This window comes from Alligator mississippiensis, chromosome 7, assembly GCF_030867095.1.
Source record: "Alligator mississippiensis isolate rAllMis1 chromosome 7, rAllMis1, whole genome shotgun sequence".
Taxonomy (NCBI): domain Eukaryota; kingdom Metazoa; phylum Chordata; order Crocodylia; family Alligatoridae; genus Alligator; species Alligator mississippiensis.
Genome location: NC_081830.1, coordinates 82,426,126 through 82,453,792, shown reverse-complemented (window position 1 = coordinate 82,453,792; position 27,667 = coordinate 82,426,126). Strand labels below are relative to the sequence as shown.

At 44.2% G+C, this 27,667-nt stretch overlaps 1 protein-coding gene across 3 annotated transcripts in view; it reads left to right on the top strand.

Annotated features, from left to right (window-relative positions):
- The window catches only part of LAMP3 (lysosomal associated membrane protein 3), a 30,861-nt gene extending 6,802 nt beyond the window's left edge, over positions 1 to 24,059 (top strand). Inside the window, exons 2-7 of one of the 3 annotated variants that reach the window (XM_019478446.2) lie at positions 5,732 to 6,372; positions 7,207 to 7,329; positions 12,785 to 12,842; positions 14,120 to 14,284; positions 19,548 to 19,706; positions 21,774 to 24,059. In XM_019478446.2, coding sequence (XP_019333991.1) covers positions 5,732 to 6,372; positions 7,207 to 7,329; positions 12,785 to 12,842; positions 14,120 to 14,284; positions 19,548 to 19,687 — 1,127 coding nt within the window. In that variant the 3' untranslated portion in view covers positions 19,688 to 19,706; positions 21,774 to 24,059. Of the gene's footprint in view, positions 1 to 5,731; positions 6,373 to 7,206; positions 7,330 to 12,784; positions 12,843 to 14,119; positions 14,285 to 19,547; positions 19,716 to 21,773 lie in introns of all 3 variants that reach the window. The other 2 variants (XM_019478447.2, XM_006262033.4) reach the window with 2 other exon arrangements.
- Positions 24,060 to 27,667: the final 3,608 nt, after the last annotated feature.

Here is a 27,667-nt window from a genome sequence, read left to right as displayed (position 1 = left end):
GCTCTATTGATATGAAACCCGATGCCGTTATGGACATAAAGGCGTCCAGTTTTGTATCAATAGAGGACAGAAGACAACCGGACTGTCCTCTCTGATGGCCACCTTAGCTAGGGATTTCTATGGGGGCTCTAAAGTTTCTGTCAGCCAGCTTTGCATTCCTCTTGCAGGATACCTGGGAGCAAACGTGAGTCAGGGATGTCTCAGGGGCAGGCTGGGTCTTGTCTTAGGAGAGGAGCAGGTGAGTGAGGTACCCAGCTTCCCTGTAACGGATGGCCCCTTCCAGGGCATTGGCTTGGCTAAGACAGGCCCAGAGAGTGCATTGAGACCACATCTGCAGAACTGTCCCTGCAAACATCTGGGTATGTTTGCAGGGGTGAGACCCACTCGAGCAAATGCCTTCTGGTAAGATGGACCAGGCCACCTGAATGGTGTATTAAAGGCAGCTGTGTTCTGCCAGGAAGGAGAGGAAAGGCCATGGGTGTTATGTCAGCAGTCATTTTTGCTAATACCTAGACAAGGAACAAAACGGCAGCTGTTAAGTGATACACACATATTGCCACTTCAGGGTGGGGTTGGTGGAAGACATTTTAAACGTTTTCTTTAATAAAAAAACTATGTTTTTTGCAACAGTAGCATTTATTTCCAAAACCGACTACTTGAAATACTTCATTTCTCATGAAGAATCCTTACTTTTTCTTGAGTTATACATTGAAAACACCATTCAAAATGTGGCTGAAACTGATTTACATATCCAAAACAGAGAAGTACCGAGCTCTTGCTATGACTTCTCAGCCCAAGTTCATTTAAATTTAAGGTTGTTTCACAACCCTAAAGGAAAACGTAGCCTTAGCTTACAGTTTCCTCTTTTCTGTTCTGCTGAGCTGCTGCATCAGTGTACAAGAGTTTATGACAGAATAAAACAATTGTAGAGACTCTTTCACTAATCATAAAAAGCCTGACCAGAAGGAAGGGAGATAATGGACGTGCTGGACGGGCTGAGCTAAATTAAAGGCAGGGAAAGTCTCTGCTGAAAAGATGTATTTAAAATACGGTCTTAATTATGGCATAGTTGGGGTTTCCTAATAAAAACATATGTCATCTCAGAGTTCAGTTACGTTACCTTCCTGTGGCGTTTCTATTGCCTTGAATTCTACTTTTGTATTATATTGAGAGAGCTACAGTAAAACATATTTCATTAGATTGGAATGAAAACAGGCCAAGTTCACATAACATATAAATCTAGGATGTGCAATCCGCACTGCCACTCTTCCCTGCAATTGCTATTTGAGGTATAGTTGTGGAGTGCAGTTTGCAGAACCACATATCCGTACAAATCAAGAAAAAAAAGTAAGAGCATTCTTCACAGAAAATGACACATTTGGATGTGGTCAGTCGATTTGGGGAATAAGTGCTCCTGTGACAAAAATGTAATTTTTTTTTTTCTGATGAAACATCTTTTCTTTAGAAAAATGTGTCATCCGTAGATGTCTCACCCACATGTCTTCTAAGGCCCAGCCTGCCCCTGAAATACCCATGCCTATGGTTTTGGTTGCTGGTTAGATTTAGATTCATGCACAACCGGGGCTTGTTTTCTGAATCCAGTTTGAATGTAGCCTCAGATGGTAGAAATGCACAAGACCAGCAGGCGTGGCAAAAGCTCTGCCATTTTGGGGCAAAAAATTCTCATGAGATTGGCTTCTTAGATTCTGGCACCATTGAATCAAACCTTCCTTGATACCCCTGATTCAGCCTAGAATCGGAGCCCCCACTCCCATCCTCTCCTTACGATGCCCCCGATAGCCCCTTGGAGACGACTTATTTCAAGAAATTGTCCGAGACCCACATCACACACTTCAGACTGCACTTTTCTACTTGTTATCATAGACAATGAAGGTGGAAGGGACGTCAGGAGGTCACGTCTAGTCCAAACCCCTGCTCCAAGCAGGACCAGCCCCAACTACATAATCCCAGCCAAAGCTTGGTCTGGCCAGGTCTTAAAAACCTCCAAGATGGAGCTTCTACCACCTCTCTGGGTCACCTGTTTCAGTATTTGACTGCCCTCCTAGTGAGAAAATTCTTCTTAACATCTAACCTATCCCTTCCTAATATCTAACTACCCCCTTTTGAATGTTTTTCTCGTGAATGTTTTTATTTCTGCAGCCAAAGAGGCATATAACATCATGATTTGAACTCTTTTCTCCTTAAAAAGAGCTGAACTAGGGGCTGGTGCTTCCTGGTTTAGAATAGCCCCCTTTGGCCATGCCTCTTTGCAACCCTCTCCCTTGAAAGAGCCTGTGGCCAGGACCGGTGTTTTCACACATTCTTAGAGTGTAGTTGCTCACAAAAAATCTCGCCTGCTATATTGGGACTGGACTGAACCTCTCCCACCTCGTCCTCTGCCCAGCACCACCCTGTTTAGCAGTAAAAGGAGTGTGTTGGGAACGGAGAGGCAGTATAATTGGGACCCCAGCTTACATGTTGTGCCTGCTGGGCCCCAGAACTGGTTAGGACATGGCTGTATATTAGTTTCACAATTGATCTGGCCACATGTACCTTGTGAGATGAGGCTTGAACAGAGGTCCCAGGCTATAGGGATGAAATGAACACTTTCTACTGTCCTTGGCCAGCTGGAACAAGGCTTCCCTGCCCCAACACACATAGATACACAAGCGCATGTGCATGCTCAAGCTAAGGAACGTTTTTTAAGCCCCCGTCCCCGCAGAGGACTGTGGTACTTGGGACAGGTCAACAGTTACGCGGAACATCATGGATATACTAGAGTTGATGCTGGCTTCACACTGCACCCGGGATACTGTAAAACTAAGAGGAAGATACAGTCCCTTCTCCCTAATGCTCTCCGTCTAAATGAGGTGGATATTGTAATACATTTGCCAAATGCTAAATTAACCTACCACTGGGCTATCAGGGACATCCAGGCCAAGCACTTGCCAGCTGCAGAAGGAGCTGCCTTGAACATTTAGTTCAGCCTCCCATCTCTCTTTCCCCAACAGCTGCTGTCTGCGGCGGTCTGCAGCAGGAGGGCTTGGCTCCCAGGCCCCGAGGCTTCTTCCCCCCAAAGCAGCCAGCAACAGCTGCAGCCAAGGGGACAGTAAATCCAGGCCCCTCAATACTTCCAACAACCTGTTCGCAAGCACCAAACACCTACATGAGGCTTGTGACAAAGAGTTGTCATTAGACTAAGTTCATTCTGACCCCTTCAAAATGATCCCCGTAGGTTATCTCATGCCACAAAAATTAATTACCTGACATCAGTCTAAGTTGTGTTCCTGTTACCCAGAAGTAGGAGATAGTTAATGACCCTCATTACTGCCCAAACTTTTTATCCAAATGCAGCTAATCATGTAACAACCCCAACTTAGGAAAGAGTCTGAGATCACTGAGCAATTGTGAACATCCATACCTCCCACTGACTTTTTCCTCTTTTTAGCAAACACCTGGGGTATGAGTTCAATTAAATCTATCACCACCCTACTGAATCGGTCCTGCAGGGAGCAAATCAGGAAAGCCACGGCTGCGACTGAGCTCCAACTAGCTTCGAGTATCAAGGACAATAAAAAGTCCTTTTTCAGATATGTGGGGAGCCAGAGGAAAAGCAAGGGCAACATTGGACCCCTGCTAAATCAGATGGGACAACTAACAACTGACGCCCAGGAAAAAGCCACCCTATTAAATGGGTACTTTGCGTCAGCCTTTCATCAGTCCCATAAGACGGCCATGCCCGCTACGGGACAGGGAGGTCCGGGTGAGGGAGATCCCCTGCCCTCCATCAATGCTGACCTCGTGAAGGAACACCTTGAGAGTCTGGATACCTTCAAGTCAGCCGGCCCAGATGGTTTACACCCCAGGGTACTCAAGGAGCTGGCGAGCATCATAGCCCAGCCCCTGGCACGGATCTTCGAGAACTCCTGGAGCTCTGGTGAAGTGCCCGAAAACTAGAAGAAGGCCAATGTGGTGCCTATCTTCAAGGAAGGGAGGAAAGTGGATCCGGCAAACTATAGGCCCATCAGCCTGACCTCTATCCCAGGGGAGGTCTTAGAAAGGTTTATTAAAGAGGCATTCCTTAATGGGCTGGCTGACGCCAACATCCCGCGGGATAGCCAGCACGGGTTTGTTGTGGGTAGGTCTTGCTTGACCAATCTCATTTCCTTCTACGACCAGGTGACCTATCACCTGGACAAGGGAGAGGAGATTGATGTCATATATCTTGACTTCAAAAAAGCCTGCAATCTGGTATCCCATGATCACCTCTTGGCAAAACTGGCCAATTGTGGCCTTGGGTCCACCACGATCTGCTGGCTGGGGAATTGGCTCCATGGTTGGACCCAGAGAGTGGTGGCTGACAGAAGTCAATTGTCGTGGTGCCCTGTGACCAATAGGGTCCCTCAAGGCTCTGTCCTTGGACCCATATTGTTCAACATCTTCATTAACGATGTGGACATTGGAGTCAGAAGCGGACTGGCCAAGTTCGCCAATGACACCAAAATTTGGGGTAAAGCATCCACACCTGAAGACAGGAGGGCGATCGAGGCTGACCTGGACAGGCTCAGCAAATAGGCAGATGAGAACCTGATGGTGTTTAACACTGAAAAATGCAAGGTTCTCCATCTTGGGAGGAAAAACCTGCAGCATCCTTATAGGCTCGGCAGTGCTACTCTGGCTAGCACTACGGACGAAAGGGACTTGGGGTCATCATTGCCCACAAGATGAACATGAGCCTGCAATGTGATACTGTGGCTAGTAAAGCGAGCGAAACCCTGGCTTGCATCCATAGATGCTTCTCAAGCAAATCCCGGGATGTCATTCTCCCGTTGTACTCGGCCTTGGTGAGGCTGCAGCTGGAGTACTGTGTCCAGTTTGGGGCTCCACAATTCAAAAAGGATGTGGAGAAGCTTGAGAGAGTCCAGGGCAGAGCCACGCGCATGATCAGAGGTCATGAACACAGACCTTATGACGACAGGCTGAGAGCCCTGGGGCTCTTTAGCCAGGAAAGCGCAGGCTCAGGGGTGATCTGATGGCCACCTATAAGTTTATCAGGGGTGACTACCAGTATCTGGGGAACGTCTGTTCACCAGAGTGCCCCAAGGGATGACGAGGTCGAACGGTTATAAACTCCTGCAAGACAGTTTCAGGCTGGACATAAGAAAGAATCTCTTTACTGTCTGAGCCCCCAAGGTCTACAATAGCCTGCCATCGGAGGTGGTTCAAGCACCTACATTGAACACCTTCAAGAGAAATCTGGATGTTTTTCTTGCTGGGATCCTATGACCCCAGCTAACTTCCTGACCCTGGGGCAGGGGGCTGGACTCGATGATCTTCCGAGGTCCCTTCCAGCCCAAATGTCTATGAAATCTATGAATAAGATAAAACACCCAGCTTTTCAGCTGAGTGATATGCCACCAGCATATTTATGCCTCTGGGAGTTTATTTTGGCATTTCTGTGCCAGCCTTTCAAACCAAACTTCCCCATGTGCCAAGCTGCAAAAGTCTCGAGGCGCTGTGCTATCTCTAGGGGAAGTATATGTATTGTAATAAAATTATTCTTTAATATGAATTGTTCTACAGAATGGCGGATCTGCTTCTTGCATTATTAATAGGATTGGGAAGGGAATAAAATAATTACATTTTCGTATTACAAAATCAATCGGATGATAACATAGGTGTCAATAGCAATGAAAGTTGCTAGTTTAATGATCTGTTTGCTTCTCTGTAGCATTGTTATCCGGCCACGATGCTGTGATGGCTACCGAGCCAGAGGTTAAACCAGCTTTCCTACGTGGAACTCAGCCATCCGCCCATCATCAGTCTTCCACTGATGCCAGCAACACGCTTCTCTCTAGCACCACAGGTTTAATGACAACCACACTGCTAAGAACAACAGCAGAACAGGAACAGACTGCCACGCAGATAGCAAACCATCAGCTGGTTACAACAGCATCAGCACTCAACACAATGACTGATGGAAGAGCTAATGTCACCCAGCTGACCAACCAGGCAACTCACGCTATATTAACTAGAGATAAGAACACGACTGCAATGGCCAACCAAACTGAGAGTCACGCAGTAAGTGTTACGGCAGCATCCAAGATAACTTTAAAGACAACCCCAAAGTCAACTAATCTAACAACAACTCACAAAACAACAAAAACTACAGCCACAACCAAGAAAACCACTGTTCACCCAAGAACCCAAGTCACTACGCCTGCAACTACAGCTGCTACCACTGCTGTACCGCCTACCTTTGCTCCTCAGCCATCAACACCCCAGACTGGAAATTACAGTGTCACTGATGGAGAAATGACCTGTGTGCTAGCAGTGATGGGACTGGGGCTGATCGTCCACGATACGGTGAAGGTAAGCTGCAATACTCCTAAGTGCCAAACAGCTACATGATCTACAGGAGGCTTGTTGCAACGTGTCTCCATTAGTTTGATTTTGTTCTAACCCCTTCAAAATGATCCCCATTGGTTAAGGTAGTAAAATTAATTATGCAATATCCATCTAAGTGGTGTTCCCGTTCCCTAGAATTGGACGCTAGTTAATGACACTCGTTACCACCTGAGCTGACAGAATGACTCATTTGACTGACCTACACAACAGAGGTGTTTTATTATGTCCTCATATAGTTAAGTTGAAGCTAGTGAACCGTATGCTCTCTGCTTTGGAGGATCCAAATCAGATGAGAATCTGGGGCTTGGAAATGAAGTTAGAGGCAAAACCACAGTACCTCTAGAGATGAAGGCCATGCTAACATGAGGAACAAGAAATTAGACTTGGCAGCAAAGTCCAAGTCTCTTGCATTGTTGCCAGCTACAGATGCAACCATACAGGGTGCCTATACATGTGCTCTGACGCGTTCTAATTAGAACCCATTGGAGCAAACTTGATCAATCTAAAACTCTAGCATAGCCACAGCATCACATTTATAAGTCACCACAGGTTTAAAAATGGCCACCGGGGTGCTTTGACTAAAGCTCGTTGAATGAGCTTTAGTTAAAGCATCCCACTTCCATTTTTTAACATGCAGGGGCTTAATATACATGACGCAGTGGTGTTTTAATTAGAATGGTTCTCCAGGAACCGCTCTAATTAAAACGTCCCCCTCCCCCACTCCCAAACACATGTATAGGCACCCATAGATTTAGAAAACACTTAAATGTCTTTCTTTCTTTCTTTTTTTCTTCACAGAGGAATGTGGGCTACTTCAATATTGATCCCAACATGACTCAAATATCTGGAACCTGTGTAATGGAGGAGTCAGTGATAACCATATCATTTAATGGAGGGACAATACGCTTCACCTTCTTAAAGGTAATTGGTCCGTTCTTGTTTTTTACAGAGAGGCAGACTGGGGAAGGCAGGATTTGGGACTCCTGGGTTCTCTTCCTAGCAAACGCTCTGACAAGCTGCATGCCCGGGGCCAAGTCATTTCAGCTTATTGTTCCTCAGTTTCCTGATACATAAGAAGAAAGATAGTTCCCTCCCTCGTGGGGAACTCTGGTGTTAAATGGCTTTGTATTAGTAAAGTGCTCAGTGATCCTCCAATAGAAGATGCTAGAGAAGGGCAAAGCAGCACCTGTTATAAAAGGAGGTCACTCAGCATATGCTAAGCTAAGACTAGAGCTGGGCCCCCACTGGAAAACTGAGGTCTGGATTCAGCACTGCTCAAAATCTGGGATTGCTTAGGTTTGGCTTTTTGATCTGGCCCACTATAAAAAATGAAGGTTTGGAGGTTTGGGGAAGTGGTCTCTCTGCAACTTATAAATTACGGGTATGAAATTGCTGCATTATGCCCTGCCTCTGCGCACATGGATCCAGCCATTGTCTGTCACCGTCAGAACATGTCTCTGCCAGACCAGACGAGTGGTGGGCGTTATACCACAGTGGGAATCCATTCAGGTGGAATCCCCTTTGGGACAGTTGAGGTGGCTGGAGCTGGGGAAAGCTACTTTCTCCATCTTCTTCGCGAAAAGTTCAGGGTGGAAAATACCCAGCAGCAGAGCAAAGGGAGTAAGGCAGTGGTTCTCAACCACATTAGACTCGAGGCACTCTTCGTTAGATGCAAGGCACCCCTTAGAAAATAGTAGCTCTTAGTGCATGTGTACATGGTGATGCCATTATGTAGGTGGGTTTCCGTCACTTTTCGTCATGTCTACATGGTCAAATCATCATGTGCACAAACGCCCTTAGTTTTCACTTGTTTTTGGCTACAGAAGAATCCTGGAGCAATCGTTCTCTTGTAAAGGACTCGGAAAGACCACGACAGGGCAGACGGTTTGAACACTATGGGCTCCTGTTTGAAATCTCTTCTGGGTGTATCTTGTGAATCATTTTGCACACCTAACAGTGCTAAAGGCCTTGCACCCTGGTTGAGAATCACTGAACTAAGGTATTGGTGACAGCCTTTACAAACCTCAAGGCTGGGAGATGCAGGGAGCCTTATGGAGACACACAGGAAGCTCGGCCAGAGAGAGAGGCATGTTTTTGTAGTGCTGGGGGAATGAATCGGAGTTTAACTTGCGGTGTGTCTATACTGGAGTCACTGCTATGACAGCAGCTTATGGTGATATAGCTGGGCTGGCACTGTGCTCACTAGCTTGGCTGCTGCTGTAATCACAGTAGCTGAGAGCTCAGCATGAGCTGCCTGAGCATTTACCCCCCTCCTCGTCTGGGTTTTGCATCCTGTGCAAGGCTTGGTGCAGTTGTGGCTGACTTCAGCCACAAGGAAACCCCCCAGATCAACTTCCCTGCTGTGCTTACAGCAGGGGTGGGTAAGGCATGCTTGGGGACATCCACACCAAATCCGATGTGAAACCTGCTTCTCCCAAGACAGGATACCTTGAGAAAGGCCCTTCTGCACTGCATAGGCCTGGTCCTGCTGGACCCCTGCTAACCACAACAGCAGTAAGGAGCACACACGGAGTTAATCATCCATCTTTAGACAAAAAGCCAGACCTGTAGATAGAGTGCATTGACAGGAGTCTGCTGAAGTCAATGAAGCAGCTCCTATTTACACCCCTGAGTCATGGAGTAATGTGACAATAGCAGCTGGTGGTCAGGGAACACCTCTCCTAATTTAATGGAGCAAAGTCTCTGGGAACTGCAGAGAAAAATGTGAGCTGGGAATGTACTGAGGATCTGAGTTCAAAATAAAAGGTCAGGTATATATTTTAAGTGTTTGATTTGGATGTGAGCTTGTTGCATGAAGAGAGCAGCATTTACCTACTTTTCAAGACTCCTTAAAGCTAGTCCGGTGATTCAAGTACTCATAAGTACCAGCAGTAGCACTGAGGAGGCTAATAAATCTCTATGAGTTACTCCTCCTCTCAGCCCCAGAACAATGTGATTAATAGCACAGCATTATGCAATTCATCCTTTGCTTAACGATAAGTCTCATGAGAATCAGTGCTTTGAAGTTCTTTGAAATCTGAGCTAATAGGAACTCAATTTGCTATGGTTTTAGCCTGGTATCTTCAACCTTCAGAATAACAAGGCCTGATTCTGGTCTCACGGATACTGGTTTTACACTGGTATAACTCCCTGACTTGCTCCTGCTTTACATCATTGTGAAGGAAAGCTGAATTTGGCCTTTGCTCCTCTGCCTGCCATGCCGTGAAGCGATGACTGGTACGTGAGTGCCTGCCTCTGTGTGCCCACCTCCAGCTGTCCTTGCACGCAGCTTGAGAAGAGGAAGTTCTGTAACAAATCCGCAGGCCGATAAGTAGGAGCAGGTGTTTTGTTCCCCAAAGCAAAATTGTTTTCACTTGCATCTGGCCAGAATTCAGCATTGCTAATGGAAATGGCAGTGGCCTGGAACCCCCTTCAGAAGCAGTACTGAGATCTGCTTCTCAGCGAGATCAAGTGACACTCCAGCTGTTGCACTCTGACATTGTGCAAGTCATTTGTCCTTTCTGTACCTGCATCTGCCAAACAGCTCTAATAGGTTGCACACAGGGGTGTGATAAGGATTAAATGACACCTGTAAAGGGCTTCTGGGATCTTTCGCAGAAGAGATCAATATCTTTTGTGCTACAGAAGGCGCAGACTAGCTTTACAATGTCTTTCCTCTTTTTCAGACTTTGGTATTTCCCAAATTTTCTCATGAGATTGTTGAAAGCCATGAGCTTAAAACTTCTTCTGACTGGTATAGAAAGGGGATGCACAGAGGATGTGAAAGATGAGAATAGCTGTTTTCCACCAGTCGAACCAGATCAGTCCTTCCATGAACAGAGCTGCATATGAAACCACTGATAAATTTGCCTTGCAGCAGGGCTGCAAGGTGAAGCTCAGATTCTCAACACAAAATTCATCACAACCTTGGGAAAAGCCTCATGAGATGCCATTGCCTCGAAGGTCTGACAGGGTAGCAATCAAAGGCTCCTAATCCTCCAAGCTGCACTGCCATATCCAGGGAATGTGTGACATGTGCCTTTTACGCGGGAGCATTTAGCAGCCATTTCCTCTCTTGTTATGTGCTACCTGGACAGGACAGATGTACTCTCTCCTCCTGCTGGAATGGCACTTCCAGAGAGGAAATGGTTGCAGACCACCTCCTGTCCAAGGCATCCAGGAGCTGCTGCTGGGTTAGTGAAACCGGAGCTTGTCCCTTAAAACCATTGTTCAGCCCGTGAATACTCCATACACACCATAGCTAACTTTAAAATAAGTTGATGTAGGTGCCAGAAGCAATCTAGATGCTGCTATATGGTGCTAATTTAGTGCAGACAAACTCAAGGGAGCTCGGTGGAGATTCTCCCAACAAACATGAAAGCAGAACACAATGATGGAAAATGAAAGGCTTCCATCTAGTTTTTATGGATTCCCCCCACCCATGTGCTGTTACCACAAATGACAAAGAAACTCATGGCTGGGAACCATGTGCAGCACCTGCAGAAATGCATCTGCATGATCCGGTTCAACTGAACTGAACATTAGGTGCAGCACATCCAGCAGTACAACAAGGTGCCTGCACCTGGCTCCAGCAGCGGATTGTCTGTACCGTGTGGAGCGATCAAAATAACTTGCCTGAGCGCCCCAATTCTCAGGACATGATGGGGCAGTTTCTGCTAAGTCCCCGTTGTGGATAACGGTGATATTTTTCCCTGCCCCCCACCCCATACCTTTGCTTTTCCTCACTTACCTTATTTGATCTGTTCACAACTCACTTGGTCTTATCAAATTTGTGCTGTCAGCTCTTCCTGGCAGGGACCACTCATCTAATTTTCAACAGGTGTAAATCATCACAATTGGGCTCTGCTGTTTTACACCAGTGTAGATCCTGACCCTTCACTCCTATTTATTTTCTAAGAGCATCTGGAACATTGGTGTGTTTAGGGAAAAATTATTAATGCTCTCAGAGATAGACAGGACAGTGAGGGATTTGCTGTTCTTTTATAAAATACCTGACTTGTTTTGAATAACTCTTCTCTCTGCCCTCTATTTGTCCCCTTTGCTGTAGGACTTTGCCCTGCAGCCAACCAGTATGTTCCACAACTGTAAAGATACAAGAGCAGCAGAAGAGATTAATTTAATGTATTTACTCAATTCCAAGATGAGGTTTTCCCCCCACAATTGGCATGGAGAGAAAAGCCCCTCATCTTATAATTGCATAAAAGGAAATCTCACTACATACATTGTCTGTCATTAAACTGCTGCCCAAAGCAGCATGTGCTGAGCAACGGCAACCAGCTATGAAGCTGATTAAATGCAGCCAACACTGAGCATGACTATAAAGCACATGGCCCCCGCTGGGCAAATATACTGATGGGAATCCTTTTTTTTTGGTAGGCATCCTACATGCAAGCCCCAGCCCCAGAAACCTTGGCCTTTGTAAACACACCTTTACAGTTACACCATCCTCATTCCTGTAGCAATGACCATACTTTGCACCCGTGCTCCCACGCATCCATCTCCTTCCCCTTTAGCCATCACGAACATGCAAGAGAACCGCCTTCACATTTCCTTCCAAGAACAAGTACAGTATAGGGTTAGGCCTGTCCTTTGCACTCTGGGCAGGATGACCTCTGTGAGTCTCCTCAAATGTGGGGATCTCATCTGCACAACTTTGCAGCGAAGGGGGACTATTTTCATGCTTTCCCCCTAGCTTTCTCCTTGGCCTTTTGGCTAAAAGCAAGTGAGACTATGGGGCATCCGAACTCTCCGGCTTTCAGGCCTGGGGCTTGCATGTAGGTTGCTTGCTGTGGATTTGAGGAGTATCTGATGGGCTCCTGGGTCTAGGAGGGAGGATACTTGCCCGGCAGTAGAGTGACACAGACTTGATGACTGAGTTCAGTTCAGTCAAACTTGACTCTTGGGCTTCCCCGAAGTGAATTTGGAGTTTGGACCTGATTTTGCCCTAGTTTGTTCTAGATATAAGTAGGTGCCAACGTGCTGCTCAAAAGTGTGTTTATGAAACACCTATGCTAAAACTTGCAGGCATTTCAAAAAAGGTAACATGCATAAATTTTAGATGAACTAAGACTACAGGTACTGTATGCAAATGACTACAGCCAGGGTCTGACAGTAAGGAGAGGGGGGAAGTTGTGGGGAAGCAGAGACCAAAGAGCTATCTGATCCTCCAGATTCATTTTCCCTGCTGTAGCAGTGGAAAGGGGACAAATTCAAGGCAAACCACCAATAATTAGATTCCATACCTGGAAAATTGTAACAGATTTATAAATTTTCTATATATAGAATCTAATTATTAGGGGTTTCTTATAACCAGGGTTATTTTCTGTTTGACTATAATATGGCATTTCTTTTGCAGAAAGATCCAGAATATTATGTCAGTGAACTTGAGGCCAACTTAGAGATACCTAATGAAGGTAACAGCATGTGTTTAACATTCACAGCATCGGTTTTGTTTAGCATTTATAATTCTTTTTTCATTTGTTTTCATTTTTTAAATATATTTGGGTTTGTAGTGAAATGTATGATTCTGAGGCTGATCTTAGTTTACCACAGCTTAAAGCAGTGATTTTTGCTGATGATTTAACTGTATTTTAGTCCCGCTTTCAACTTAGCCTCCGTTTAACTCAGATGGTTTAAAAACCTAAGAGAGGCAACTAAGTTAATTTGTTGCAACTTTCTCTTCCCTCTTGTTTTCAGCTTATTTTCATACCACTCAGGTGTCCTTTGCTTCAGTCTAGAGAAGATCCCAAATCCAAATTCCACATTCAAAACTTTGTTCTACTTTGGGCAAGTTTTGTATTTGTGTGATTTTGTATCTGTTGCGACTTGAATCTAGTTGTCTTAATAGGCTAGGAACAGGTACAATCATAACAATTCAGATATGGATCCAATGATCAAATACCCTGTCTGGCCTTTTGGTCCTAAAACCACGGAGTACCCAAAGCAAGTCATTTGGAGACAGTGGACATGATTCATCTTATGGATATTCCATTAACTTAAGTGAAACTCTTTCTAATAGCAAGAATAAGAGAAGCAGGCCCCAAAGGACATGCTCACATAGACTTGTTCTCAATCCCAATTTTCAAAGCTGTTTCCTGTAAAGCAATGCATGTAACAGGTTGAAACTAGGCACTGTGCCAACTGATTTGTAAATTATAAGAGTTTAGATGTGAACAGCTATCGCCTATTTCTTGAATCAAATGTGAGCCAAACTCTTTATAGAGCTCTGTAATGCTAGATGAGGTTCTGGTCACAAGCCAGTACCAGAAATGCCAAACTCCCATGAGAAAGCCAATCTTGGCTAGAAGTGGCAGTACTAGAGATGTAGCATGGAAGTTTGTTTCTGACATCTTTTTAACCCAATATTGCAGACTCAAGGAGTCCAGATATGATTTAAAGAAGGGATACTTTGTGTGCTTTTTCAAACACGATTTGATGCTTGTCCTCCTGAGAGTTGGCCATCGGTAGTTAAGGCTGTTGTTTCTCTCTCTCTCTCCCTCTCATATATATAAAATCTTTGGAGCTGATGTTGCACTGTGATAAAAAGACAGTGTCCTACTTTCAGCCATAGAAGTGGCCGAGGCCCTGTCACGGTGCTGTGAAAGGGTCTTCAGAAGTGTCATCATTTACTCGCAGAAACAGGTCCTTATTGTGTATTCCTTTTCCATGTCTCTCTCTCTCTGACCTCTAGGTTCGTGGAAGAAGATAATTAGAAAGCCCATGTTTACAACTAAACTGGGGGATTCCTTCAAGTGTCTCAGCAAACAGACAGTGGACTTGGAGAACCACTTCCAGCTGATCATTGTTAACATGCAACTACAAGCTTTCAAAATTGTTGGTAACACGTTTGGGAAAGGTATGGATGAGAGCTGTCTTCTCCATGCTTGGTTTTGGCTCTAGGATCCCATCCACCACAGAGCAACCTTTCTAGCTTTTAATGCAGCATAAAGTGTCTTGCCTCACTGCTGGGTGGCAGGCTGAAAACGTGGTGATCCTGTTCTGTATACGTGGAAAACGGTGTAACGTAATGGGTCTCCAAGACAGGGTGCTTCCCCAGTGCTTCCACCTGTCAGGTACTGGCTCCTTCCCAGTTGTAGTTCAATCCCTAGCCTAGTGGAGATGCCATAGGGAACAGAGGGACTCCTTTCTTTCACCTGAGATTTCCCTTCTTTCTTAAAAAAGTCACCATTCTTCATGCTGTCTTTTCTTGCTCTCCAATGCCACTGTAGATGTATTGGCAGCCACTAAAGCAGCTTTATCCATCCCATTGTATGCAGAAAGAATTTCAAGGTCTCTGTCATCCAAGCTTTCTATGGGACTGGCCCGATCTTCTGTGGAGAATGTCTGTCTCTTGAAAATGATTTCCCACAGCTCTTCTCTATTGGAGCAATGAAACCGGGGACACATCTGAGTGCAGAAGATGGAACATTTAGTTCAGCTTGATCTAGAGACAATGGAACTTGCGATTAGTAATGACACGGCCAGAATAGCCACCAGCCCTTCTGGGGTTAGAACTGACTGCAAAGCTCATCTCAGCTTATTTTTCCCTGCCTAATTCCCTCTGGTATACAGGCGCAACAATCTAATCAAGCAACCTAGTCATACCTGATGGGAAGGGGAAGGGCCATATTTTTGCAGACCACAGATACAATCACAGATAAGTCCACCTCCAGCAGATAAGTTCTGCCTCGGTGCATAGGCACGCACTAGATCAGTGGTTCTCAGCCAGTGACCTGCAGAAATGCTGTGGGTGGGCTACAAGCATGGTTATAGGAGGGGATAGGCCAACCCTTGGAGATTCCCAGCATTGTGCTTCTCTACGTGCACTTTGTCCACTCCTGGAAGCAACAGAGCTACTGTGGGTAGAACTGTGATTAGCTGTGATGAAGGCACAACTCATTAGCCCAGGCATAGTGCCAGGTAGATAAGGTCGTGCTGCTTCCATTTTAGAGCTATCCTATTTGTCTCTGCAGCGTCCCTGGCAAGCAGGCTGGGGTGGAAGAGGGTTGTGTGATGGCAGGTGAGCCGTGGGGCAACAGAGGTGCTCCTGGGGCTGGGCGTAGGCTGCAAGATCAAAAGGTTGAGAACCACTAGGCTTGATAATCTCCCAAGGCCCCTTCCAGCCCTACATTTTTGTGGTTATGTTTTAGGATGGTACCATACTAGAACCTCAGAAAACGGGATTTCTCATCCTTCCTGCCATTTTCACACACTAAGAAAGTATATAGTTTTCCTTTTGCCCTCATCTTTCTACTTGCTCTGAAAACACTGCCTTCTCAGTGTTTCTTCCTCTTTGCAGCCCCTTTCTTTTTTTTCAGAGCCTGTTAAAATTAGACTGTTCTTCCTTTGCTAGTTCACCATTTTAGCTGCTCCTCCTTTCTCAGGGAGACTGGTACTTCTCATTCAGTTAAAAAAAGTAACTTAATGGGAAAGTGCATGTGTGTGTTTGTGTGTGTGTGCAAGTGTGCGTGAGTGTATGTGTGTGTTGGCGCACACACACACACACACACACGAGCGTGCGGAGGATTTTTTCCTCCTGTGCAGATGTTTTGAGATTTAAAAAAAAAAAAAATCAGTAGATTTTGTAAGAATGAACTTGTGTTTGTTTGGATCTACGCCCCCTTTCTCAGGGAAAAAAAAGTCTTCCACGGGATAAAACAGCTGATGTGGCTCATAGCATTCAGTTGGAATCTAAATTCAGATTTTAATTTCCCCTAAAAGTGGATCTGTTTGCATCTAACCTCTGGTAGAGCCATGTTTCTAAGTGTCGTATGAGACCAGAGATTGCCTGAACAGGCCACAGTCTACTAATCCAAAATGGAGTTACACTTGATGTGAGGCAAAAAGCTGAGAAGGCATATTGTGTTCAAAGGAATGCTCCAGTGGTCAAGAACAGGATGAGAGACAGTGAGACATCCTGTAGATGCCAAATGAAAAAATCCACAGTAACAGCTGGTGCTTTGAAGCGGGCCTTCTCACATCAGGTCTTGGAGATACAGCAGTTTCACTTCTGTTGCTCCAGATTTGCTTATGAAAAAAAAAAGGAAGAAAGAAAACACCAGTGGCAATTTGGTTTGAGGTTCTAACGGGCTTGCACACACTACAATGGCATTTTGCATCAGTGAGCCATTTAGCCTGCTTGGAGTTTGGAAACTCCTAGAAGTGGCTTCGAAATTGCATTTCCCTATAGTGGGAAAAGTTCTTGAAGCTCACAGACCACAGTTGGACCTAAAACAGAGTTCCAGACCCAAGGCTATGGAACAGAGGAGTGCAGACCACAGATGCATTTGCAGCTCAAGTCCATCTCCAACACAGCTCAGAATTCACCAAAGCTTTGTTCTGAGAACGGCAGCATTCAGCAGAATGTGGGTGCATCAGGCTTCTTCTGCAGGAAGCATCAGATAAAACCATAAGGCTGGTCCAGTAACAGGGTCTGGATTAGAAACAGACGCTGCAGCTATGCTGCAGTTACAGGGGAAGTCTTGCACTCCAGAAAATTCCCCAGGTTAACCACATTTGGCTATTGACAAGATCCCCTTCTGCTGAGATACCCAAACCATACCATGCTTCACCACAGCTTGCAGCAATGTAGCAACTATTACCAGGAGGTTAAAAAGAGCTGGTCTTCAGAATAAAATGAACAGCATGGGTAGGAATCATTTGGGTGTGTTAATACTTCATGGTGTAGTAGTTGCTGCACGTGTGTGTGGGCAGATATAACATTTGAAGCATTTCAGAGTGCAGCTGTGCTTCAGAAATGGAGTGTTTCAGTCACAGACAGCTTTGGTCTCCTGGCTGGAGTGCTTCAAAGTCACTGCAGCTGCACACAGCAGCATGCTTTCCAGTTCGGGGACATGGCAGGGGACTGTGATGACCTGTGGCTCTCTTTGCTACCACCAGGGGTAAGGGAGCAGAGCACAGACTATCAGTGTAGGAAGGAGTACAACTTCTTTTAGTTGCTGTTGGGTGCACAGGGCCTCTGGTCTCCTGGTTCTGGGGTCTCCCGATTTCAGCAGGGGGCTCATAGTCCCCCAGTTCCAGTGGGGTGGCATGGGGGTCTCCTGGTTCAGGGGAGGGGGCACGCTTGAAGAGTGGAGATGAAGTAGACAGGAAAGTGCTCAGTAACACAGTGCTCAGTAACACTATATCCTACTTCCTTCCACCCCTTTGACAGAGCGCTGGACCCACAGGTCCCCTATCACACTTTGTAGAGCATGCATATGTAAGAGGAAGTGCTTCATTTCTAAACATTTCTAAATAGAACCTGTTTCCTTCAGTGTTACTTTTGGAGTATTTCTGCCATTTTTGGAGGGCTTCAAAGGGCATATGCATTGTCTGGGTCTCACTTTCTGAAGTGCTTCAAGGGTATTTGAAATGCCTCAGATGTTACAGCCGTACACACCAGACTTATTTTTTTTTCTGAAGGACAATCACCATCTGCCCTTTCCCCATGCTCAAAGTCCTAGGAAGATTCATGCAGAGTTACCTGGATGCCAGCATATCATGGGTGTAAGCTGGACACATTGCTGAGTTGTGATGATTCTTGATTAAACAGAGGAGGTTTAATTGATCAGTAGAAGCTACCCTGCCTTACATGCTAGCAGCACCCTGATCATGCATTAAAATCAGAGGAGTGTGTCTTGCAGCTTCCGGGGTTGATCATCACCAATGAAACCCAGGCTTTACCCCCTTCCCCTTCAGTGTTACACTTGCTGCACTGTATCTGTAAATAAGCTAGGTCATGACATTCTTAGTCCTATACAGGGTCTTCATAAAGTCCTTGTGAACATTTAAACTTTAAAAACTTAGGTTGTAGGTATGATAGAAACAATCTGTAAATGGCATTTAAAAGCAGATTTATTAAAGTTTTAGGACAACTAGAGTATACAATGCTAGACTTCAACATAACCACCATCCGTCATGATGCAGTGCTCAATCCAATCTTCCAACTCCTTGAAAACGTTTCCCAGTTACTCTTGAGTTACTGCACTAATTGCATTGGTGATCCTAGCTCTAAGTTCCACCAAAGAACGTGATTTTGACCATTAAACCACACTTTTAACATGTCCCCATAAAAAGAAGTCCAATGGTGACAGGTCAAGTGAACGAGATGGCGAAGCAATTGGTCCACCTCTGCCTATCCACTTCTCTGGGAAAACGACATTTAGGAACTGTCATACATTCAGAGCGGAGTGGCACAGAGCTCCATCTTATTTAAGAATAAATTTGTTATTACTTATGAAGTCTAGCATTGTGTACTCCAGTTGTCTTAAAACCTTAATAAATTTGCTTTTAAATGCCATTTACAGATTTTTCCTAGCATACCTATAAGTTAAGTTATTAAAGTTTAAAAGTGCACAAGGACTCTATAAAGACCTTGTAAATGACCATTTATGCCAACGGGCCAGACTCTGAATTCTCTGTTCAGCTCTTTCTCATGCAGACTTCTCATTTAGCCTAGACCTGTAAGTTTTCGGTCAAACTCCACTACATCTTTAATCAAGCAAAATTCCCGTTGAATTCAAAGGCAGTAATGCTTGTGTAAGGGCTGACAAATGGTAAGAGGTAATATATAGCTAATCAGGTTTTTCAAATAGGACTTTTGGAGGGTGATATCATTTATTGGACCAAGTGCATGACTGGAATAAAGTTAGAAAACCTTTCAAATGCAATACGTTCTTCATCAGATTTTAAATTTAAAAAAAACCCATCACATTACTTGCCTGGGAAATCTTATTGAGTCCACCAGACTTGTAATTCATTTAATATTATCTAATTTATCCTCTGATCTGAGTCCATGTATGTCTTCCACATTTTCCACATGTATCTTCTATGTTATTTTTAATGTTGCACTGAGTACATCTCATGTCCCTCTAGCAGAATGTGTTAGAATGGATTTTGTTTTTTAAAGAATTACTAAGAAGTAGATTCTCCGTGAAGGTAGACCTGGGTGATAGGATCCTCCACAAAGGAAAACCGATTAAGTTTGATCCTGGGCTGTCCTTGATATCTGTATTTTAAAATATTGGCATCTATTCTAAGGCCATGTTTTGCTGTAACAAAGTATTGGCAACTTTTCTAAGGGCATGTTTTGCTGTGTGCTCTAACTTCAATTGCAGAGGAAGAATGTCCCCTGGATAGAAACAAGAATACAGTTCCTGTAATAGTGGCCCTGAGTATCCTGGCAATTGTTCTCATTGTGCTCATCACGATACTGATTGCCAGAAGGAAGATAAATAGAGGATACGAACGCATCTGAATCGCCAGTGTGCTTCACTGTATGTGCAGTAAGTATAGTGGTCTTTGGCCGCCCATGGTAAAGTCACAGAGCTATATTTTTATATATGGGCTAAGAGCACGTGTTTAAAAGTGGGGCATACTTGTACATGCTTTAACTTGTGCAAGAAGTGACACTGACGATGTATGGCGTGCCTGAAAAGAGAATGCAAAATTATTAGGTGCTTAGGTGGAGGAGCAAGAAACACGGAAGGTCCAGGTGTATGATCGCTTATTGGGCATGGAAGTGAATAACCCACGGGTGCATAATCACAAGAAATTCTGTTAACCCAATGCTCGGTGCTGGTCTCATGGGAAACTACAGAACTATGTACAGAAGTGGCAGGCCAAGTAGTAGAGTGGTGCAACAGTGCTGTAGCACTTTCCTAGCCAGATATGGTTGGTTTGATCCTCATTCCAGAGGCAAAATTTTTATTATTGCTTTTTCTACTGCTGTCTTGAGAGTCTTACTTCAAATCTGTAAAATGCATAATAAAGAAAAAGAACGATGTCTTCTAAGAACATGCATTTGTTTAAATGCCTGCCTGCAGGAGGGAACAGATGAACCAGAGCTGGCTATAAAAGACTCACCAGCATAAATGCCATATCAGCACCTAGCTTAAAGATATCTAAAATAGAGGACCTGAAAACACTATTTACAGGCTAATGTGATGAGTTACTAGTATGTATGGTTATAACAGGATAGAGGCAAGCGTGAATTAGTAAAATATGAGGTCAACGTTTAAGAAATGATCTCCTGGAAGCTCCTAATTCAAGTGGTTTCCTCTTCAGAATAGTCACAGTGGTTTCCACTAGCCTCAGTAATTGCTTCTCTGCTGTGATGACAATACTGAGATTTCTTCTGTTCCAAGTGTGGGACTATGCCATAGTTACTGGAAATACAGAGAATTAAGTGGCTATCTGTCACAGAGTGCTCACACAAGGTCTGTGAACAGAAAAGGAGCCCCGTAAGATGTGCTCTCAGGACTTCAGTGGGACGGAAGTGGTGCACAGGCCTTGAGCATGAGGTTGAAATTTATTCTGTGTGCTTACAAACTGAATTTTCACATGAAATAATTTGAGGTTTGTTTAAAGCACATGGATTGCAATGGTTTATATTCTCTTTTCCACTAATCAAAGGATGTAATAGTGATTGACCTTGACATGATATTAAAATCAATATTCTCTGAGGATCCAGATCTCCATCTTGTACAAGACTTACAAAGTCTAAAAAATACAAAAAATACAAAAAAGTCCCAACCCATTGCAACAAAAAAATATATTAAAGAAAAAAGAAATGAACCACAGGCGCCTGTTAAATCGGGCCTGCTAACAGCAAGTAATGGGTTAAATCCCATTGGTAGTGGGACTTTTGTCTGCAAAGGCTTTCAGGATGGGCCCTTATTAAGCAAAAGGTGGTATTTGGGGAAGCCCTCACTATCGCTTTAATTTGGGGGAAAGTACAACAATAAACAACACTTGGACCAAAATTTGGTCAAGTAAGGGCATAAATCAGAGTAACTCCATTCACTGCAGTAGAATTATCCAGACATCCACCAAGATAACCAAAATTAATATCTGGCCTCTTCTGTTTATTTCAATCTGAAGTACATCTAAAAGTAGTTTTGATGTTTTACTAGTGCTCACTTAACCAGTAAGTGCTTGCTCACTTTAGCAATAAGAAAGAAACTTTACCCTCACTGTAAGAATTACTAAATGATGATGGTCTGCTATTCTTGATGTTGATAGTGGTTTATTCAGAGCTTAAAGTCCAACTACAAAAGTAACTGTGGTTTCCCATAAATGCCTCTTAGCGGCTCTCTTGCTTGTAAATGAAAAAGTTTTGCAGCATGTCTGAATCTAAACCTCAATGAAAATCCATCATCAAAGAGGCAAGACTCTTGGATATTTTTGTAAAGTAACATGGCAAACAGGAAGATGAGGGCCTTTCAAAGTGCTGGAAATGATCAAGTGACTCAAATGTTCCAGCATTCAATGATTCCATTGTGAAGGGCTCAGTCACTGTCAACTTCACTCAACTTTTACCTATTTACTTTTTCCCCTAACAGTGGACAAGCACCCAGCTGGCGTCAACATTGGTGACCTTACAATTGGCTTGTGTGATTGTTTTAGTCCTCATGGTAGTTACCCTTTGTGGGATCTGCCATTAGCGCTGACTGCATGCATACCAGAGAATGCGGCTGATCAAAATAATTTCGTATCAGTGAGAACGACGGTACACGGAGAGCTCTGAGAGTTTCAAGTCTAGCATAACTGTTCCTTCTAACAAAGCTGTTAGAGCAACGTAAAATGCCAGAGTGTATAAGTCTAGATTTGAAGTTAAGTATCTGCTCGTTATACTGAGTATATGTATCTAAAAGGAAGGAGAACAGTTGTGTTATAATTCACTTGCACGTCAAAATAATAGTTTCAGTTCTTCTTTAAAAAAATCCGGCTTCTTGATTTTTATAATACAGCTTATATTACATACTAAGGAAATGGGTTAATTTAAGGAAAAAAATATTGGAAAAATGAACCGGCCAAGTGCATGCAACATAGATGCTACTGCCTGAGCTTGTTACTGGAATCATATTGGCACAGATGTTTGGATTACTGAGGTAGCTAAGCACCCAAACTCTTCCAACCTGTTTAATTTAGATTTCTTTTTCATTTATAGTTAAGGTTTGCATAGGGTTCTTGTAAATAGCTAGCACCCACTGAAATCGCAAATGTTGGGCTACCTGATCTGTACGGTTTCCAATCTTGCATCAACCATAAGATTTTTTTTTGTTTTGCTCATTGTGTGGCAGCATTTATCAATTAATCGTCAGTCTTTTAATATTTGATACAGCATTGTAGAACGTGATTTTATTTTTGCTATAACTATTCTTAATGGCTGACAATTCCTGTTTACTTGTCTAGCAACCTCTGTCAGTCTTACGGCATTCTATGCCTGTTCTTGACTAGAATTAGTCATACTGTTGGTGACGGAGAAGTTGGATTGCATGTTGCTTGCTCATTTTTTCCTATTGCATTTATTTTTTGGAAAAAATGCCTCAGCTCCTTTCCATGGCTATGAGTAGAGCTGAAACTGCATCGCACAGCACAGGTGCAATCTACACTGCAAAAGCGGCATTAGGGCCAGATACACAGCAGTGAAAGATGCAGCTCGATATATAGTCATTATAGATTGGTGATTTATACCAGTGGAGCATCCACCATGCTTTCCTGATTTGCACCAACTGAGATTCTGGCCCTTAATGTGCAATCATATTCTAACCCAATTGCAACACTCAGCCTGCCCCAATCCCCACCATATATGCTTTCTTCAAGAAACGTGAACAACCTGCACCAAAGACATCTGCAAAGGCAATTGCTCGGTCAGGAAATATTGTTTGCCTGAGTTTTATGGGGAGCCAGAATGGGGTAGCCACATTGCACCCTAAATTGCTGAATACATGCCCTTTTTTTCTGGCAGATGTATGTGTTCCTTTCCTGCCTGAGCTTAGCTTAATGCTTGGTAGGTAGTTTATCTTCCAAGGGTGTGTTTAAATAATGAAGCTCCTAGGGCATTTCTGCTTCAGTAGGAGGGCCCTATAGATGTATTGCCTCTTGGTTGCAGGATTGTTCAATGTTCTGTTGTAAGAAACATTCCATACCAAACGTGGGTCCCTAAGGAGCAACCTGGAGAGGTTTTCAAGATCTTGCTATAAAATGTCTTGTATAAATAGATGTGCAGTCACCATAAGACTACTATTGGCACTGAGCCTTTTCTTTTACATACCTCTTTCCCTGCATGGTGTTTTCATACTTGCAGAGATCACTGATGAGAAGATGATTACTGAAACCTACCCTTCTATGGCTGCTTCTTGCCCAAACTGGACGCTTGTTCCATGAACAGCATCACAATAGAGTTCAAGTTAGAATCTACCTACAGGATCCAAAATAAAGAGAACACCTGAATCAAATGCCTGATGCTCCATTAAGAATTGCAGCCCAGATCATTTCATACACCCTATTGCAAGTGCATGGCACAGCATATGAAAGCATTTTCCATTCTTTATTCTTAGTCAAAATGCTGAGTAAATTATAATGTAGGTTTTTTTTTTATTTCCGTAGTCCCCAATTTCTTCATGAACTAAAAATCTGTTGCTAAATTCTCCAAGGAGTGAGGAGGTGGATTTAGATGATTTTTCCTGAGAGTATAGAGTCTGCTGGCATTTAATTAATCTCCTCAACTGTTATCTTGCTCTGAAGGATGGATCCTAACTGAATTACCAAGGTGTGAAAATAGTCTACACTTTGTACTGTTCTACTCTTGGACTTTCTGTAATAAAGATTGTGTTCATTTGTTAGAGGTGTGTTTTTGTGAATTTCTTTTATCTCAAGTGCTTTTTCTCACCTACGTTTTCTAAGACGTAGGTATCGCATATCTCTGGGGTGTGGTCTAGTGTCCCGCACATGGTCTAGGAGCCTGATAATCCTTGGTTCTTGTGACAGCACCTCTCTGTGACCTTGGGCAAGTCACCAAACCTTTTCTCTTAGGTTCACCAGGATTTAAAAGACACAGCACTTTGATAACTCCCAGGGATGTAGCTGACTACTCAATAACTATTTTAAAAGGTACTTGCAGGATAAAACATGCTAAAAGTTTTTATGAAAAGGCACTGGGTGAAATATACCCTTTGCCTATACAGTGGTGCAACTTTGAAATATGACCTTTTCCTAAGGGAGGCATTGCTTTTGAGAAATGGAAACTTGTTCAGTGGAATTCACCAAAGGCAGCACATACCGTTTTACTGCTTTCAGATTCTATTTGTGTATTTTTAGCCCACCCTGAACGGTCCACTGACAGTGACTTGTAATGTCACTGTTACCGTATATTAAACATGAAGTCAATCTCAGCAAAACAATGGGTTAAATAGATTATTCATCTTCATCTCATTACTTCTGTGAGGCCCTTCTATCTTTGCACAAGATGGCTAGGGCCATGGAAGAAAGCTGTATAGATAAGGTTGGTTAAAGAAATGAGGCCCAACCTTTTTGGTAAGAGTGCCATAAACTAAGCCCCATACCCTCCAAGTGCTAGTGCGATCCCCTTCTAATGCCTGCTCTACTTTCTGCTCCCTGCCCCGTGCTCCTGTCTGATCTGCTGCTCTGCTTTCTGCCCTAGCACTGTGCTGTTTGACCTCTTCTGATCTGTTGCATGCCACACAGGCTTCCCATGTCACTTGTGGCATGCATGCTACAGGTTGGTCACCCCTGGGTTGAGAGGTGAAGTGATGGGAGGCCATTGCTATTCATGAGTAAGATGAGGCACTAAAATGAGGGGTTCTGGTCTGGAGGGAAGAACCATGCTCTGTTCTTTGTAAGCGAGGAGAAATGGATCTCTAATAGCGTCGATCTGTGCAGTGATGGGGGTGCCTGGAGATTAGACCAGTGGTTGTCAACCTTTTCAGACTCAAGGCATCCCTCGGAAAAGGCCAACTTTTAAGTTTTCACTTGGTTTTTGGCTCCAGAAAAAAAAATGGAGCAATTCACTTGTTGCAAAGAACTTAGAAAGACCACAATAGAGCAAAATGTTTTTACCGTTATGAATTCCTACTAAAATTTCCAGGTTTATCTTGTGAATCATGACAGTGCTAACATTGTGTGACTCCTTTGAAAGGATCTCAGTGCACCCCAGGGTGCCATGGCACCCTGATTGAGAACCATGCTCTAGATCTTTTCTCATTCTTGAGAATAATAAATGAAGACGGAGTAACTGTCAAACACATGACGTTTTGCTGACACAGCATTTGGAAGGGAAATGGGAATGTCACCAGGCTTAAAGCCCAAGTGTTTTGAATCCACTGATGAAATGGCTTTGGCAGACAGCGCCTAGAGACAATTACATTTTTAAAAAATTAAAAGGAGTAAATTAAAAAAAAATAAGGGAGAAAGGGGATTAACTAATAAATTAAGAATAAAAAATGCTCAGGGGCAACAAGCAAAGGAAAGCAAAAAGGAAGGAAGGAACAGTTGCAGCTGCTCTGCTTTCTATGCTCCGGGCTGTGGTAGGGCAGGCACATGAGAGCGTGCAGGGCACAGGTGCGACCCAACAGACACGGCTATTCAAAGGGGCAGTCTTATGTATGTAGGGCACATGCACCGCTTGAGTGGGATCCACGCTGTCAAACATTCAAAGACTGGCTTTGTATTTAATCATGCGTAACAAAAAAAGGATGACATTAATATGCAGGCGATATACTCCAGGCTACAATTCTTTACATAAAGGAAGTAAATGGATTATTCTTATGGGCGGATTATCTTGGTCTTTCCTATACTCGGCCTCCCTCATATCTGTGATCTTTGCACATGGTTAAAAAAAATTCTGCTGCCGTAATTGTTCTGCCGCAACAGCACTCAAGGTTGTTTGTGTTGCTGCTTTCCCAACCAGCCATAAAACACACGGCACCCTGTATTTCTCCTTCTCTGCAGGCACTGCACCACCGCCCACGGTAGTTTCCAGATTCCTGCCTCTCAGTATTTGAAATCAGGATGTCGTCTCATTTCTTCAGGTCGTTATTTTCCTCTTTATTTAAAATAGAAAATCCGAAGTTGTGTTTACATTTGCCTATGAATATAACATAGCACATTATCTTTTATTTTAGAACAAGCGGGCTGATAAAAGGTATCAGGTTCACCCGACAAACCCGTGCCTGCCAATGTCCGTAGACCAACACGGCTACAACCTACACCCCCGTAACACAGCACATGTTTTAATATCAAGTTTTAACATCTCCTTTCTCCTTAAGGAAAAATGTATGAAAACTGCCGACGGGCTGCGCTGCTGCCGTGAACAGGGGCGAGCGGGGGGATTGGTTTTCCTTTCACAATAATTTTAGCATCTTTATTTGTACTTGATACGGAGGTAAGGAACCATTAAACATCGGCGGCGTTCGGTTGTCGTTCGCATTTTGATTCGACTGCTTCCACACGCGACGCTTGTATTCGATGCTGGGCCTCGATCTCATTCGATCTCATCCCTTAAAAACCACACATCACGCATGAATTAAACTGTCACGGTTCTTTGGGTAAATCTGATCTCTTTTCTCAATTAGTCGGAAAAAAACTCTTCTTCGTCAGCTTTCGGGTCGAAATACCCTTCCTTCGTCCAGCTGAGGAAGCAGGAACGGTCCAGCCCACGCTTGCGATATAACCGCATCCACCCCCGACATGATTTCCCCCACTAAAAACACCACCTCCGCCCACCTTGTATTCGGGCTTTGTCAGACCCATTTAATTCCTCCTTAATTAACCAAATTAAACGCTGCCCTCTGGTGTGCAGAAGCAGCCTAAATGTGTTAAAAGGCCGGTCTGGATGGGGTTTTTTTAGGAACATCTATCGGGGTAGCGTTAGGAGGGACGAACTCAATGCTTTCGGGGGCGTGAGAGCCCCACGTGGGAGATAACCCAGCCGTCGGGGCGGCGGTTCCCCGCTGAGGAGCCGTGAGATCCTTTTAAGGGTGCTGTGAAATATCATTAATGTATGTACACATGTGCACAGGCGGTTGCCAGGTAAAAGGTTGAGGTTTCAAAGAGTAATGAGGACTGGTGGTTGAGGCGATAGCTTTATTAGACCAACTACAATTTGCGTCTCTTCCAGCCCTAATGTCTATGAGATCTGTGGGAAAGGGAGACGTGGGGCGCTCTGAGCCCTTTGTGACAGGAAGATTTGCTACTGTGCAAGCTAAGAGCAGGCATTTTCTGAGGGGGCCTTGAGTCTAGTGAGAGGGGCCTGGCTGTTTGCGGGCCCCATCACTGCATTAGCCCGCCACTGAGGGGCGCGACGCACTGCGGCGCTCTCTGACAGCTGCCACCGCCTGAGGGGAGAGGCTCCACCAATCACGCGCCTCCGAGGCAAGCCCCGCCCCAACGGTCTCAACGCCTCGTCAGAACGTCACCGCCGCGGCCCCGCCTC